The following is a 17,165-nucleotide window of genomic DNA, read 5'->3' as shown; positions in this document are numbered from 1 at the left end:
CATTCTCTAGAGCTGATAACCTGTACATTTCAATGTTAGGTAGTGGAGCATCTTGTTGCAAATAAATCTCATGTTCTATCTCTCACTTAGGTGGAAGCCCTTTAGGCTCTTGAAACAGAATATCATAATCGGAAACAACTTTAACTAGATCTGCTTTCTGTTTAGGATTACAGCCTTGGAAAGCATCGAATTTATCAATTCTTTTGCTTTTACAATTATAAGTAAAAATTGCATACTTGAATTTACAATTCTTTTCATCTGTCCTGAATTTATGAGAGAAAAGTTATCTTTGAGTTTATAAGCCCTTACAATATATTCAATTCCATCCTTAATGAGTTGATACTTATTTTCAGTTCAATAGAAGATAACATTTCTATCGTACAAGTATGGACTTCTTAATACAATTCCACATATGTCCAATGGAACTATGTCTAACTCAACCTCATCTACAAACTTTGACCCAATAGCAAAACGAAGTTTACATTGTTTCGTAACTTGTAGCGTAGTTTTATCACACACCCAACCTAATGGATATGGCTTTTTATGAGGTTTTCTTTCTAGACCCAACTTCTTCACAATTACTTCAAAAATAAAATTAACTTGTGAACCACTATAGTATGCTTGGAAATGACTCTAATGTGAAATAGCTCATTTCTTTTCCTCTCATCATTATCATTATCAACAAAACGTGTAGAAATACTTGTAGATGCTTTAGAATCTTTACCTTTTATACCTGTAATTGTAACTATTGTCTCGTCACCTGAATCTGATCCCAAGTCCTTTTGAATAGAAGCAAAATTCTTCCGCTCCTTACTCCCAAACTTCTTAGGCTTCAATTCCGAATGCAATGACCAATAGTGTGCCTCATCGTGGCCTTCCTTCTTACAATGAGTGCATGAAGGTTTATCTTTCTTCACAGTGTATGTTTTCTTCTCCTTCCATTTAAGTTTCTTCTTATCTTTATTCTTTCTTTCAATAGGTTTGGATGATTTTCCAACATCATGGGTTACATTTTTGCCTCTAGCTTCTAGATGAGTTGCTTGTACCGATACATCATCTAAGCTAGTTGGATTAAACATAAGTATAGGATGCCTCAAGTAACTATGAAGATCACCTATGTATTTCAACAATGTCTCTAGTGAGCCCAATGATATGCTTAATGTTAAAGCTCTTTTACGAAATTCTTGAGTATAGCTTTGAACACTTTGACCTTTTAATTGACGTAGTGTTTTCCAACTCATCATGACTTGATCCTACTTTCAACGACATTTGAAGACTTTGATCTGGAGGCAAAACTAGATCCATTTTGGATCAAATTAACATAAAACTTGACAAAATTTGCCTATTTTCATTCATAAACACCATAAGGGAACCTATAAACATGAAGCAAAAGATAAGCATTTGTTTTTAAATCTAAAGTTGAAATTAGCACAACAAAACTAACATTCAACAACAGATCAAATGTGCAAGAGGAATGGCTTATCAAGGTCAATTTTTTGGATAGAATTACCCCTAGGAGATTTCACTCATATTACATGGCCCATACATTGAGAGATGTTATAATAGAGACAAATTCCACAATTTTAAGCAGTAAATGCATGCAACAATTAGCCATAGAACAAAAAAAATCCCAGTCCAACGTATATAACAAAAGTAAACAAGAATAACATCAAAAATCATGTACTTACATGTAACAAAGTATATCCAACCATTCGCCATTGACAATAGAGAAGCTCCAAGAGAAGAACAACGAAAATCCCAATCCAACGTATATGACAAAAGTAAACAAGAATAACATCAAAAAGCATGTATTTACATGTAACAAAGTATATTCAACCATTCACCATTGACAATAGAGAAGCTCCAAGAGAAGATAGACCAATATCCACACACCAAAATTCATCCATAAAGCTCCAATTCATCCTCTAAAAAGGGTGCGAAAATCTCAAGAGAGAGAAGTGATCCAAACCAAATTGATGATGAACAAATAAGCTCATCTCACTTGTATTTATACACAACTTGGGAGTTCGAATTAGCCTCCTTGGCCTACATAAGCCCCCAAAATAAAATAATGTTCTAATAATTCAACTTTTGGTGACAAGCCCACCAAACTAGCTCATAAATAAAAAAGTGAGTTTCTCAAGAGGTCAAATAATAATCTATGCATGTCGTAGGGCCCTCTAAGAGGCCTAATGAGGTCCATGGGTGCCACAATGAAGAATAAGACCCTCAAAAGCAATGGACAAGGGGTTGACCCCTTGTAATTACCCGTGGTGCTCCAAATGACATGTGGAGCCACACAAGTGTCCTCATGGGTCTCCAAATAAATTGAAGATGCATGTAGATCATCTGCAAGGGCTAGGATGATGGTGTAGGTGGTGCCACATCATCGTGCAAGTCCTAGATCATTTGCCAAGTGTATGGTGTAGATATGGGGTTGTAGTGGCCAATCTAGGGTGCTAGATTAGACTAGGTTTATTATCAACCAGGGTCAGTAAACTTCGAGGCATGTGTCTACAGTCTATAGACATAAAGGATTCCTAACTAAGTGTTTATTGTGATAGGTTGCAGTACTCCTTTAGAGGAGGTTAAAATATGTTTCCTCTCACCTTAACACTCAAAACACCTAACTTATCTAACTGTCCTAAGGATACACCGTATTGCTAGACTGAGATTTTAATCCTCTTACAAGGATGCTATGCACAAAAGCCCTGTCTAGTTAACACTTCAGCATTCATAAAAAAAAATCAAAAGCACACTAAAGTTTAAATGCATGAAAAACAGAGTCTATGGAGATGCTTTAAAATATAACGATGGATCAAATCTCTTACAAGATATGGTTCAATGATCTAACGATAAAATCTCTAAGCTATCACCATAAATACCATTTGTGAGAATTTCTAATCAAATCAACAAAATCATAAACATGGAAATAACACTAAACACTATGCGTTCTATTCAAATTCAAAAAATGCTAAGGAAATGAAATTAACAGTATACCAATCCACGCAGGGCCCGTCCACGTTTCAATGGTACACTGAAGTAAACTCAAGCAATGAGAGTATTAACGCATAAACATTGCTGGAGTAAAACCGTGAATATATTCAAGTGCTGAAGATTGAAATCACATACAAGAGTTCTGTTCTCAAACGATGTATAGAGATAATAATCGTAACTGTAACTGTTCTTGAAAACAAAATAATACGCAGTCTTTATCTGCCTGTCCCTATCTGAATCGAATGTACATTCATTAAGCAGATGTTTTTGCTTTTACAAAGGAATGATTTTTGGTCATTTCTAATCTAAACCGATTTCCAAAAAAACAAAACGAAACCGGTTTGGGAAACCATGGCTTTTACTGCCTTTGTAACCAAAAGGCTGGGGTTTGACCAGCGTGGACCGCATAACCAGGAGCTTTTGATTTGCTGTAGAATCGATTTTTCACCATGCATGTACATTCCAGGTCTCGTTCCTGTCCATTGCTTTGGCTTGCCTGTCATGCCACGTGTCAGATGATAAACCATTTACAGGATGTTATGAACACCTGTAATCTTTTTATTGAAAATTCCTAATTTCTAACATAAAAATTCATAAATTAACTTTAATGAAAACTAACAACTATAATGCTATTAATTAATCAATTTCAAGGAATATAAGGGGTCTATGGAGGAAAAAGGTAGACAAATGATGGTGTTTCTAGAAGAAAAAGATGGTAATGGAATGGTACCAACAGGGGTCAACTGGGCATGATGGATCTGGTGTATTTTCCTCATCTAATAAGTGAACCATGAGTAATCTCTGAATGGTTGTGGGGATCCATGGAGTGCAAATTGCTGCTGTGGAGGCCCAAGACTCTCAACACTCACCCTACATGTGCCAATGTAGCCCTCTAGAGGATTAGGACCTCGTATAGAGAGACCAAACCCACTATGGTAACCATATGCAATCATGCGTAAGATCCAATGCATCCCCTAGCCTTCTAGTACAACAAGTCATTAGAAAAATTGAGTAAATGAACTTACCTAATCATGGACCACAGGTGGTGACTTCATAATGGCCCGCCCTTCCATAATGGGCTTCGAGATGTGCCAATGTCCTCTAAACTCCAAATGGGATTAACCAATAATCCTATTAGGTGGTTTCTATTTCTAAAGGGGATAATATAATCTAGGTACATCCTTCAAAAGGTGGTGGTATGTGACAGATAGGTGAATGAAGTAGGGAATGAGAAGGGGTAGCCCTGGGTCACATGTTGGGGTACAAGGGTAGCTAATAAGAGGGAAGCCCCCACTTGGGTTTATAATGTGTAGGAGGGAGAAATCATGGTACATGAGGTGCCTCGGCCTTGATTTGTCCACCCTTCATTTATGCCTTTTTCCTTTTTATGATTTTCTTTGATTAACTACTTAGGGCTCAAGGGTTTAGAGCATGATGTATATGATATAGTAGTAAATTCCCCCTTTTAAGGTGGGGTGGTTCATCGCCCACTAGGGGTTGGGATAATCATGGGTTCCTATACGATGAAGAAGGTTCAAACCTGTAGGAACTAGGGTGATGGCCATGAGGATGGGGTAGAGCTCATGTATTGACTTTTGCCCACGTGGTAAATGTGTCTGTCCCGACCATCTTTTGCATTTTGTGGTACATTTTCCTGTTGAATGTGGCCAAATATGCTTTTATCTTTCTTTTTAGCTGCATCAACCTTTGGGCTTCATTCCAGGCTAAGACCCAAGGTGTGGGCAAGGGGAAGAGGCAAGCTAACCCTATGCGGACTCAGTGGAGGAATGTGGACCTAGGTGGGAGAAATGATGATTGGGGTAATAATGGGTGAAAAGAGGGTAATATAAGCGGATAAGGGAGTGAGACCACACAACCAAAATCGAGATTTCCCATGAAATACCATCCCTAAAGCCAAATGGTCAGTAAAAGAGATCCCATGGGACTAGCTTCCAAGGTTAATTCCTAAAAGGGGTCTAGGGGACAAAAACACAGACCTAGCCCATTCTTTCTGCATAATCCTCCCATTAACCCATGCCCAGAAGTGTCCATGATAAGCAAACTACAATACTAAATTACCAAATCACAAGGCATACACCCACCTTCAAACATACGATCATGGCAGATGGGTGAGAGACCACGTTGTTCACTTAGGTGGCGGAGAAAAGACATAATGAGCTAGCTGGTGGCTACAAGGGGCTACTGGCTACCGACTGAGGACCATCTTGGAGATTTTTTTCTCTTAGGGATATTATCCACAAAATGGTGGGTAACAAACCCAACAAAGTTTGTATCCACAAAACCTTAAGAGAGACAAGTAACAACAAACTTTGGCCACCAACCAACCAACAAAGAAAATAGCCAAAATATCCAAAAGACAAGAAATAATAGCGAAAAAAATGCCTTATGACTACAATTGGCTAAGATAATCCCAAATAAAACCAACCTTCATCATCACCTCCATACATACTAAAGCATTATCATTTATGGTTGTTAATCAATAAGTATTGGTTTCATCATGAAATTAAATCCTCACCTATAAGAAGAAATTTCGGCGAAAATCACATTCAGAAAATCATTGTTGACGCGTTTCGAACCAACCAGTGTGGTTCATTGTCAGGACAAGTTGAAAAATCAGATCTATCTTTGCCAATTAAATACCTTGAGCAGAGCTTCCAACGGCTAACTAGGACAACGTCTAAATTAGACTAGGGACCAGGGTCAAACAAATCAGCTATAAATTAAATTAAAAGTAAACAAGAGACCTATATATAAAATAAATTATATGAATAAATTAAAAAGGTAGTTTCATAAATCATTAAAAGAATTAACTAGAAAATATAAATATTAGTATATAATTATTAAAATTAAATTATTTATTTAATTATTTTTATCATTATATATATATATTATTATTATTATTTATATATACATTTTTTAGGAGGTTAAGTTTAAAGATAGTTGAAAAAATAAAATAAAATAAAATTAATTAATTAATTAATTAATAAAAAAATTAATAATAATAATAAATAAATAATATTCAGATAAAATATATATATAATAATAATATACCTGAAGGAGTAAACTACTTTAAAAAAAGGGTTGATTTAATTAAAAGAATATTAGTTCAGATAAAAAGAAAGAAAAAAAACAACACAAATCAAGAAAAAGACGGACATGGCTCCAAGGGGACAACAAAGTCTCCAAAGGGATAAAAAGGGGGAAGAAAAAGAAAGCCTAGGAAGAAATCCTGGGAAAAACAGAAGCTCAATTCAACAATTAAATCCTTACCTATTATTTGTTAGAATGTTGACTGGAAAAACTATTAAATTACTTTATTTATATTTATATAAAAGAAAATTATTTCGGAATTTAAATTTTGTAATGCATAATTATGATTGTTGAGATATTTTAGGTACTAATCATATGCAGAGAATTATTTATTGGAAATTTGCCTTCCCTATTATAATATTATGTAAAATATTATTTTAATAATTCCAATAACAAAGTTTTAAAAGATTTTGTTTGGTAGAAAAGCTTTGGTTCATTAAAGACTAAAATGTTATATGACACATAAAAGTATCCAAACCATGCTACAAATATCGTTGGTTCCACACAGCACCTGCAGACAGAAAATTTCAGACCAGAGCGGCTACGTTATCTTTGGTTCCGCACCACACATAAGTTCCAAGTGGCCAAGGCTAGGTGGGCTGCCCATGTAAGGTAATTCATTGATTTGGCACGCCGTTCATTATCTGGTTTGGATGGTTTTCTAGCTGTTGCAACTAGGGTCCGGAATTTTGCATATTGTTGCTCTCTCTGTAATGGCAGGCCTGGTCGTTTCACCGTTGGATTCCTGGAAGGGTCAGCTGGTTACTCCAATGTTCCTAAAACCCCAACTTCTAAACCATAGCCTTAGCCTTCCATCAGCATGGAGACCAGTCAGAATGATGGGAGGTGGTCCTCGCACGTTTCCTGGCGGAGTGACCAAATGGCAGTGGAAGAGAATGCAAGAGCAGAAATCCAAGCAGCTCCTCAAAGCCCGCCTCCTGAGAGAACGGCAGCTTTACGAAATGCGGAAGCGAGCAGAGCTCAGAGCAGCCACGGCCAATCTTGAAAAGCCCTGGGAAAAGCCCGCCAAAGCCCCTACTTTGTTCGCCGTTACGGCCGACGAGCAGCTCCAAGCCTTGGCCGACAGGTTTCAGAAGCCCGGGGGAATCGATCTCTGGACCGAGAAAGATGGACCGGAAAGCCTCGCTTTCGATGGGAAGCTCTCCGTTCGGAGCGCGACGCCGTACAGTAGGGTTAACAGCATCGATGCCGACGATGCGAGGTCGTCCCGCTCACAGCAGGTCAGTGGATCGACTCCGGCCAGGCATAGGTATAGTTCTTCATCCTCTAATCAACAGCAATCAGACAAATACTCCAAAGTGACAAGAAGAGCGAGAAATAATAATGATACTCAGAAATCAACTGATTTCTCTACAAGGCGCCAAATAAATTCGCTTGCGGGTTCTAATTTGGTAAAAAATGACGATTCATCTTCCGACGTGGTGTATGATATCGGTTCGAACTCAAGACATGGCAAGAAAAGGGAATCGAAAGCAAGGCCTGGCAAATATTCTCAAAATCTTTGGGATTCGAACGCAAGACCTGGCAAATATTCTCAAAATCTTTGGGATTCGAACTTAAGACCTGGCAAGTATTCTCAAAACCCTCGGGATTTGAATGCAAGCGCTGGTAAATATGATAAAAAACAATCGTGATTATATGGATACCCGTCAAATTAGTCAAAACATGGAAGAGATCCACCGCAGCAGATCCACACATTGCATTCAAATGACACGAATCCTTCTAAGAAAAGGAGAGACCATGCATTTGCCGGTTTTAATTTAGGAAACCAGTCCGAGCAAGTAGCATGCACTTTTTAAAATGTAGAGTGTGTTGTAATTTTAACCATCAAATAGCGTAGAGCTTGGTGGCCATCAAATTTCAAGTTGTGATGACGTAAATGAAGAGCTAAGTTGCGTGGTACCAATATGTTAACTAGGCGCTCGAAGTTGCTTGCTACTGGCATGCCAATTTGGTATGATGGTCCACTGGGCTAATCTGTATTCGGGTTTTTGATCCGATCTGCCTGTATAGAGATGCATATATATGATAAATTTCATCTAAGTTTTAAAAACCCCCCACGAACAAGACATTCTTTCTTGCTTCCGTTCAAATTCAGTTGCAATTATTAATGTCCAATCCTTGACATCCTTTTCATATAGTTTTGACGATGCATTTAGAAATTATTAATTAATTTTGTAGCTTTTATTATCACATGTACTAATCTTTGTAACAGTTTCAAAACTTTCAGTTTGAATGTTTTTGTTTTGATCTATCTGTATAAATATGATTACAAAATTCCCTTGAACAAGACATTCTTACTTACATTCAATTTCGGTTGCAATTCATAATGTCCAATCCTCACTATCCTTTTCATATAATAGCCAATGTGTTCCAAAATTAATTTACTTTGTAACTTATGCAATCACAATTGAATAATCTTTATAACAATTTCAGAACTTTCAGTCTGTCTGCTTAGCATTACATTTCAAACTTGGTTTGGATCTGCTTGTTTTCTAATGGTTTTAGGTAGAGCATAATGGGGTTTAATAGAACCTTTACCATCATTGAGGGAATTGTTTAGTAGAATAGTATTACAATTGTAAATCGATTAATTAAGTAAAGTTTTCCCAGCCTCTTAACCTTATCCATAAGCTTGGATGAAGGTATCGGGCCGTCGGAGGTCGGTTAAAAGGGCAACAAAATTGGATCAGCCAAAGAATTAGGGCTTTCTTCGTCAGAAACTTTGTGTGGCTTATCTGTACCATTTATGGTGAGATACAAATAGGTTTTTTTTAAGTAAATGTGATAAAGATTCTCAGAGTAAATTATTGTAAGTTAAATTTGTACTCGATAACATCAGGTGTGTAGTACAATTAATGGTTTGCTGGATGATTTTTCATTGAGTCGGTGTGACTTAATGCTCAACGGTATATTGCACATGAACTTGTATTGCTTTAGGATGTATAATCAAGCCCCGTAATATAAATAAGATTGTCAGTTCCAGTGATGGGGGGAATTTTCCAAAGTGCCTTCAGATCCTCGTTGGTATTTAATTAATTTATTGCTCAGGATCCATTCTGGTACATATTTAGGGACCACAAAATGGATCCAAAAAGGAACTGTTTTGGGATCTGTTTGGATTGTTTTTGCCATGCAGACCCATACCTAAACGGATCTAGGACAAATGCTGTTGTAAACTGAATGCGTCATTCTTCTCGTGATAATTTTGAAACAGAAAATTCATTTATCTGTTTATACATTGCAACTCAAATCAAATATATACATGTCTATAGTTATGCCATTGTTTATCAAATGCATAACAATCTTTTCTCTCCTCTGCAGCTAGTCATGATTCATCTTTTCAAGTCAAATAGATTTGAAAGACACAGCTCATTAAATTCCATCTTTTTTTCATTAAACTACAGAACTAAAAGAAGAAATATTGTCTTCTCTTCTACTTTAAAGATTAAAAATACCCAAACATGTTGTGATACAGGTCAATGCATGTCAATTTTAAATGTTCAAATCCATTCACAAACTTTCAACTCATTAGCTTGCAGCTTGCTTCTATGACTAACACAATAAAGTTAAAAACAAGGAATATAAAGATATATGTGGGGATTCTTTTACTCTCAAAATCATGGTGCACATTGCCTATTCATACAGATGTTATTCATACAGATGTAAGAGAACCTTTCACTGATAAATAGATAAAAATGGAGTAGTCTAACAAGGCGGAGGAATTGCCTGGTTTCCATCACCGCCTGGAAAACATACGGCTCCGGCCACCAGCAATTCGTCCGCCCTCAGCCACCTTTCGCGAGCTCTGCCACCGTTCCACCCACCACCGTGGAACATTAATTTGTATGACAGAATTCTGAGCGCGGGTATGGCAATTCGAATATGCCCCAAACCAATTCCCATTTCGCTCATTTGCATTCGAATTTTCTTAGAGAAGAAAACTTGCTCAACCATCCTCAAGGCCAGGCGTTCATTTTGGGCTACATGAGTACAGGCTTCTAGAGTGAATTTCTGACAGTCCATAATACTGCAAAGCGTATCATGTTCAGCTTTTGTAAGGGAAAGATGTGCCATCAGTGATCACCTCACAACATTTGAAGGACGCAAATCTCTGTTTGTACATGAAGTGAAGCTAAACTATTAGCCAATGGCATGGCAAGGAATTTCATACCATTACTGGCACAAGGATGGAGATATTACAAAAAACACAGACTTTGCTATAGCCGTAATATCCTGCATTGTCTCCATTATCAGAGTAACTTGTTATTTACGACTGTTGCTTTTACTCTGGGCAATGAAGTCACGCCATCGTCAATGCCAACTCAAAATGCCAATGAAAGATCACTCGGCAAAAATGGATTCTGTGAAGCGAGCAGAGATATTAAAACATTCTGTGAGCAAGGAAAATTGAACGAGGCAATGGGTTTTTTACATGTTATGGATCAACAGGGAATTAAGCTAGACCTCGCTGTTTATAATTCTCTATTGCAGACGTGTATTGACATGAAAGCAGTAGCAGAGGGCAGGCTAGTTCATGAATGCCCATCAAAGATGGGTTTAAACCAGATACAAAATTGAAAACCAAACTTATTATCTTGTATGCTAAATGTGGTAGTCTTGTTTATGCACGCCGAGTGTTTGACGAAATGTTTGAAAGAAACGTGGTCACATGGACTGCCATGATTGCAGGATATGCTCAACATGGGTATGCTGAAGAAGCCCTATTGTTGCTTTCCAATATGCTAAGGGTTGGAATCAAGGCTAATCAGTATACTTTTGCAAGTGTTCTGCGGGCTTTTGCGTGATCATGGGCTCTGGAACAGGGAAAACAGATACACAGTAGCATCCTTAAGACAAGATTTCGGTCGTATTTATTTGTGGAAAGTGCTCTTGTTGATATGCACTCGAAATGTGGAAGTATAGAGGATACACGCCGAGTGTTTGACAAAATGTTTCAACGAGACGTGGTTTCATGGAATGCAATGGTTGCAGGTTATGTTGTGCAAGGTGATGCTGACAAAGCCTGGAGACTCTTCCGTCTAATGCAGCAGGCAGGAATGAAGCCTGATCAATTTACTTTCGGCAGCATACTACGAGCGTGTAGCAGCTCAGCAGCCTTGGAAAAGGGTAGCCAGGTTCATGCTTGCGTTATCAGGATGGGTTTTCAATCATATTCTGTTGTGGGAGGGGCACTTGTTGATATGTATGCCAAGTGTGGCAACATGGACAATGCACGTGTTATATTTGAATTGATGTCCCCAAAAGATGTGATCGCTTGCACGGCGATGATTACTGGTTATGCTCAACAACACGGTCATGATGAAGAGGCATTATCAATCTATTATGAAACGTGGCGTGCTGGTATAAAACCAGACCATGTTATGTTTTCTAGTGTTCTCAGTGCATGTGTTGGCCTTGCAGCCCTGGAGCAGGGCAGGCAAATCCATGCTCACATTTTTAAAGTTGAATCTGAGTCGTATATTGTTTTGGGGAACGCTCTTGTTGATATGTATGCAAAATCCGGGAGGATAGAAAATGCACGGCATCACTTTGACACAATGCATGAAAGAAATGTGGTTACATGGACTACCATGATTACAGGATATGGCAAGCATGGTCATGGAAAGGATGTTCTTCAACTTTTTGAGCGAATGCAACAGATGGGCATAAAGCCTAACGATGTTACCTTTTTGGCTGTTCTGTCTGCCTGCAGCCATGCAGGCTTAGTGGATGAAGCATGGCAATATTTTAATTCCATGATTCAAGATCACCATATTACTCCAAGAGCAGAGCACCATGCCTGTTTGGTTGACCTTCTTGGACAAGCTGGGAGCCTAGATGATGCACATAAATTAATCAAAGAGAAAGTGCCTTTTGAGCCCAATGCTTCAATTTGGGGTTGCTTGGTGCCTGCAGAATCCATGGCAATGTTGAGCTAGGCAAATTAGCAGCTGAACACCTGTTTGAGCTAGACCCCCAAAACTCTGGTAATTATGTGATGTTAGCAAACATCTATGCGGCATCTGGCAGGTGGGCAGATGCAGTAAAGGTTAGAAAAATGATGAGGGACAGAGGAATAAAGAAAGAAACTGGCTACAGTTGGATTGAAATCAAGAAGAGTGTATATACTTTTGTCGCGGGGGATAGATCACACCCTCAATCTGAGGGGATTTATGCAATGATAGATAACTTGACTAGTCAGATGAAGGAAATAGGGTATGTACCAGACACAAACTTTGTGCTGCATAACATAGAGGAAGAGCTGAAGGAATATATTCTTTGCCATCACAGTGAAAAGCTGGCCATTGCTTTCGGGCTTATTAGCACACCCCAAGGGACACCTGTACGAGTTGTAAAAAACCTTCGTGTCTGTGGTGACTGTCACACTGCCACCAAATTCATCTCCAAGATTGTTCAGAGGGAAATTGTAGTTAGGGTCAGGCGTTCGAACTCGGCTAACTGCTGAATTAGCTTCAGAATGTGAGGAACATCTTTGTTTCTATTGTCCTTCACTGTGCCAAGTGAGGTAGTCAAACATTTAAAAAATTAAACCAAATAAAAAACTTTAAAACAGTAAGTGCATATGATGAATTTTGAACCACCTTCCATACAGGAACACAAACTAAGCATATAAACGAAAGAGTATTTTTGAAGCAAACCAAGTTCACCATGCTAAGATATTCAAAATTCAAGTATTAACAAAATGTGTAGAAATTGAAAACTACTATTTCACATGACAGAAAAGGCTTAGAAAATTTTCCTTGTTTTTTGTAAGAGGTTTTTAACCCAGGTATGATACATAAAAGCTTGCCATAAATGTTCCAAGTTACATGTAAGAAGTGAACATTCCTGTATATCAACTGAAAGCAGAGGCAATCCAAAGAGTAATTATAGATAAACCAACCTATATAACCTTTCTGTAGATTTTATCTTATTCGTGCAATCCAATCAGAAGAATAAGAATCAAATTTAGATTGAACAAAGTTATCATTATTTCATTAACAATCTAACAGAGAAATGAAGCAGCGATAATACAGAATCCTCATTTGTTTATAATATTTCCAAAAGATTATATCTACCTTGGAATTTATCGCATTTCTAAGTGATCTACATATTTCTATTAACAAGTTTAATGTAAAAGGGAATAAACTAGTAACTTTCGAAACAATCACAGGAATAATGATTTTGAAAAACAGAAGAAAACACATTTTTTATCATTCCTTGGTAGCAAATGTGTACAACTTCCACCATTTTTATGCTCCATATATCCTCATTATGTTTACATTCTTGACAAAACCTTTAATTTGCATTCACTGTGCTGTGTGATTGGCTTCTGTCTAGTCTATATAGCACCAATTAAATTTGGCTTATTTGCATTCTACAAAATTAGGCCTGCAGCATCTATTCATAGAGCAATCATTTTTAACTAGGCAAGAGTTCAAAGCTTCTAAACCTGACAGCATATGCAAAGAAGAGACTTATAAAATACTACATCATTCAAACAATGAATTATGAAGTGGAGAATAGCTAAAGGCCAAGAAATCGTCCAACTAGCAGCATCCATATCAATTTAAAGACTGGATACAACACGGACAGAGAATTTTGAGCTGGTACGAGCTTTTTTGCATTAATCCTGAGAAGATTCCCCTTACCACCAACACCTGCCATGCACAGAGTTTGAATATATTTTCAAATTCAATTTATACTATATAGTTCAAACATTATTACCATGTCGTATCAAAAATGATTCCCTCAAGTTACAGACTTCTCATCAAGGGGAAAAACAACAATTTGAAAACAATTTAAATTTTACGGAGACTAATTCAAATTGCAGTTCAGAGTCCTCTCTCTTTCCATCTTCAGTGGAAGTTTGACACCGAGAGACCCAAAATGTTACCCATTTTCCAGCATACATTGACAAACACTAGACCAAACAAGTTTTGTAAAAATTACACAAGCAAAATTGATTCTGCTCCTTAACCTTGCATTGATTGCCAATCCCACTACTTTAGATCAACTTGCCACTTGCCATCAAAGTTAAGTGGGCAGTTAATGGTAAATCAACAAGGGATACAATCCATTGTTGCATAGGGACGGATTCATGGAAGTCTTACCCAGATAAGTGCCAGGCTGACAGCATACCTTAACAATCATTAAAGCACACAACTTTTGCAAGAATCACACATCAGCTAAATTGATTCTGTTCCATCAGCTTGTGTCTGCTGCCAATCCCACTACCTCATATCAACTTCTCGTCAAAGTTCAATTGGGTACTAAATGGTAAATCAACAACAGATAGGAGCCATTTGTTGCATAGGGACAGAATCATGGATTATAATCAAACATAATTGTTTGCTCTTGACTAAAATTACAAGTTTCAAAAACATTGGTCATAATAGAACACACAGTATGCACAATATCCTATGTTCCACCAAGTTTCCAGGGCAGCAGAGTGCGTGAGTGGAGAAACACACATGGGGGACATGTGGGAAACCCAAATTTTAGGGAAATTCATGGGGGATAGGGGGGCATCGGGGCCCCTAACATAGGGATCCCCATATGATAAAATCTCAACAACAGCAATTCAACCCATGAAAATTCATCAATGTACAATCAAGTGGAAATGCTACAATCCAAAATCTGGAAAACTGTTAAGTCCACTGAAATATGAATGGGATATGAAATTTTACTTTCTCCATATGAAGTCCAATGAGATTGGCACCTCTTAAACATCTTGAAATAATTAATATTACCATTAATTACCAAGGTCACAAACTCCTCAAAACTCAATCCCCTATTTTTGTTCTGTCTTATTAGGTTAGGAATCATTTCCCATGTGTTTCCCCTTATCTTTTTTCTGTTGATGGGGGGGTGTAGCTGGGCAAAATCATCCCCCACACTCTGGAATCATTTCCCTGAGCTTCCCCAAAAGTGGGACATACAGCCCCTGAAGTATGGGAAACACACTAGGGGGCACATCCCCATGGAACACTGACAATATCTAAACCAAACCCACTAACTAATGAATTTAATTAATATCTTCATCCATCAATCCATTCAAAATTGGATTTTAAAATATAATGCCAAGTTGAATTGTCATCAGCCCCAGCAAATACCAGCCTTTACCATCTTTGTTTGTCATATATCACTTGTCAGTCATTTGACATGTGGGATGATCCTTGAATACTGGGTGTCTACCACTAGTTGCTCTCTTCTATCAATAATGAAATGTAAAACTATGCAAATTTCTGAATTGCAGAGCATCCTCACATAATTGATATGCATACTAGACATGGCCACAAAACTCCTTCCATAGTTCCCCCCTTTAATCACACCCTCAATCTCCTAGTCATTATACAGGTGTGCTGCACAATAATTGTCCTAATCAAATTCAAGCCCAAATACCTATTTCATACTACTCTATGCAATCACTTCAACTCTAATTTATGCCATAGGTGTTCTCAGCTATAACAGTAAAATGATTGAAGTTACTTGCCATCAAAAGCTCACCACACAGGATTTATTGTTTTTCAACATCAATCATGATGCAAGGAGTACCTGAACGGTGGATGGCGATATACCCTCAGGGACTTCATGTACAAAGAGCATGTAAACAAGCTCCTATGATCCACCGATGCAATTAACTGCAGTCAGCTTCTTGCAGGAGATAAGTCAAAGGCAACACTATGATAAACAAAGCCCCGACATTCACACATATAGTTATGGAAATTGTCAAATAGTTTGATTGGTATATGTGAAAGTCACAGTAAATATAGCATGAACATTTTATGTCTACTCCATATACCCATCTTTCCTGCCTTTAAAAAGAAATATAATTTGATGCAATTGTTTTCCCAATCTAAACCAAACTGAATATAATAGAATTCCAGATATTCCCATGAACAATAGAAGAAAACAAAAAGTTGATTTAGGATTGATAATAAGAACCATAAAGCAAAGACAATAGCAAGAATGACAACAAATGAGCTTCCTTCTCGTACCAAATGAGCTTATGCTGAGATCATTTTTACTGAGCATTAGTAATCCTCAAAAGATGAGCTTGAATCCTTTTAATGGCAGAAATGTGTAGTGGCCAGTGGATATGCTAAAAAAGGGGTTCTCTTCTTTGCAACAATTCTCCAATAAAAGAAATAATTGAAATCTTACGGTAATGCCTGCTTACCAAGTTCAAGCTGTGTAGAATTGGAATCATGGGGTAGTTTGATTGGTATATGTGAAAGTCACAGTAAATATAGCATGAACATTTTATGTCTACTCCATATACCCATCTTTCCTGCCTTTAAAAAGAAATATAATTTGATGCAATTGTTTTCCCAATCTAAAACAAACTGAATATAATAGAATTCCAGATATTCCCATGAACAATAGAAGAAAACAAAAAGTTGATTTAGGATTGATAACAAGAACCTTAAAGCAAAGACAATAGCAAGAATGACAACAAATGAGCTTCCTTCTCGTACCAAATGAGCTTATGTTGAGATCATTTTACTGAGCATTAGTAATCCTCAAAAGATAAACTTGAATCCTTTTAATGGCAGAAATGTGTAGTGGCCAGTGGATATGCTAAAAAAGGGGTTCTTCTCTGCAACAATTCTCCAATAAAAGAAATAATTGAAATCTTACGGTAATGCCTGCTTACCAAGTTCAAGCTGTGTAGAACTGGAATCATGGGGTAGTTTGATTGGTATATGTGAAAGTCACAGTGAATATAGCATGAACATTTTATGTCTACTCCATATACCCCATGATTCCAGTGTTTTCCCAATCTAAAGCAAACTGAATATAATAGAATTCCAGATATTCCCATGAACAATAGAAGAAAACAAAAAGTTGATTTAGGATTGATAACAAGAACCATAAAGCAAAGACAATAGCAAGAATGACAACAAATGAGCTTCCTTCTTGTACCAAATGAGCTTATGCTGAGATCATTTTTACTGGGCATTAGCAATCCTCAAAAGATGAGCTTGAATCCTTTTAATGGCAGAAATGTGTAGTGGCCAGTGGATATG

The 17,165-nt window shown here is 37.4% G+C and overlaps 2 protein-coding genes and 1 pseudogene across 2 annotated transcripts; all 3 read left to right on the top strand.

Annotated features, from left to right (window-relative positions):
• Nucleotides 1-6,567: 6,567 nt before the first annotated feature.
• LOC149195639 (uncharacterized) lies at nt 6,568-8,172 on the top strand. Its single transcript, XM_089408643.1, has one exon. It carries the CDS (start codon nt 6,822-6,824, stop codon nt 7,761-7,763), a length of 942 nt encoding a protein of 313 aa, XP_089264769.1. The 5' UTR covers nt 6,568-6,821; the 3' UTR covers nt 7,764-8,172.
• Nucleotides 8,173-11,030: 2,858 nt separating this feature from the next.
• On the top strand, nt 11,031-12,071 carry LOC149195638 (pentatricopeptide repeat-containing protein At3g20730 pseudogene; annotated as a pseudogene).
• A 59-nt stretch (nt 12,072-12,130) lies between these two features.
• Nucleotides 12,131-12,598, top strand: LOC149195637 (pentatricopeptide repeat-containing protein At2g27610-like). Its single transcript, XM_089407980.1, has one exon. It carries the CDS (start codon nt 12,131-12,133, stop codon nt 12,596-12,598), a length of 468 nt encoding a protein of 155 aa, XP_089264106.1.
• The last annotated feature ends 4,567 nt before the right edge of the window (nt 12,599-17,165 follow it).

The sequence above is a fragment of the Pinus tabuliformis genome, chromosome 2_2 (assembly GCF_031772625.1).
Source record: "Pinus tabuliformis cultivar Carrire ecotype Pingquan chromosome 2_2, CPIR1, whole genome shotgun sequence".
Classification (NCBI taxonomy): domain Eukaryota; kingdom Viridiplantae; phylum Streptophyta; class Pinopsida; order Pinales; family Pinaceae; genus Pinus; species Pinus tabuliformis.
Note: the sequence above shows the minus strand (reverse complement) of the source record. Positions and strands in the feature narration are given on the sequence as shown.

Excerpts from the sequence above, each read along its gene's own strand:
- LOC149195637 (XM_089407980.1), top strand. The coding sequence starts at position 12,131 with ATGTTAGCAAACATCTATGCGGCATCTGGCAGGTGGGCAGATGCAGTA.
- LOC149195639 (XM_089408643.1), top strand. The coding sequence starts at position 6,822 with ATGGCAGGCCTGGTCGTTTCACCGTTGGATTCCTGGAAGGGTCAGCTG.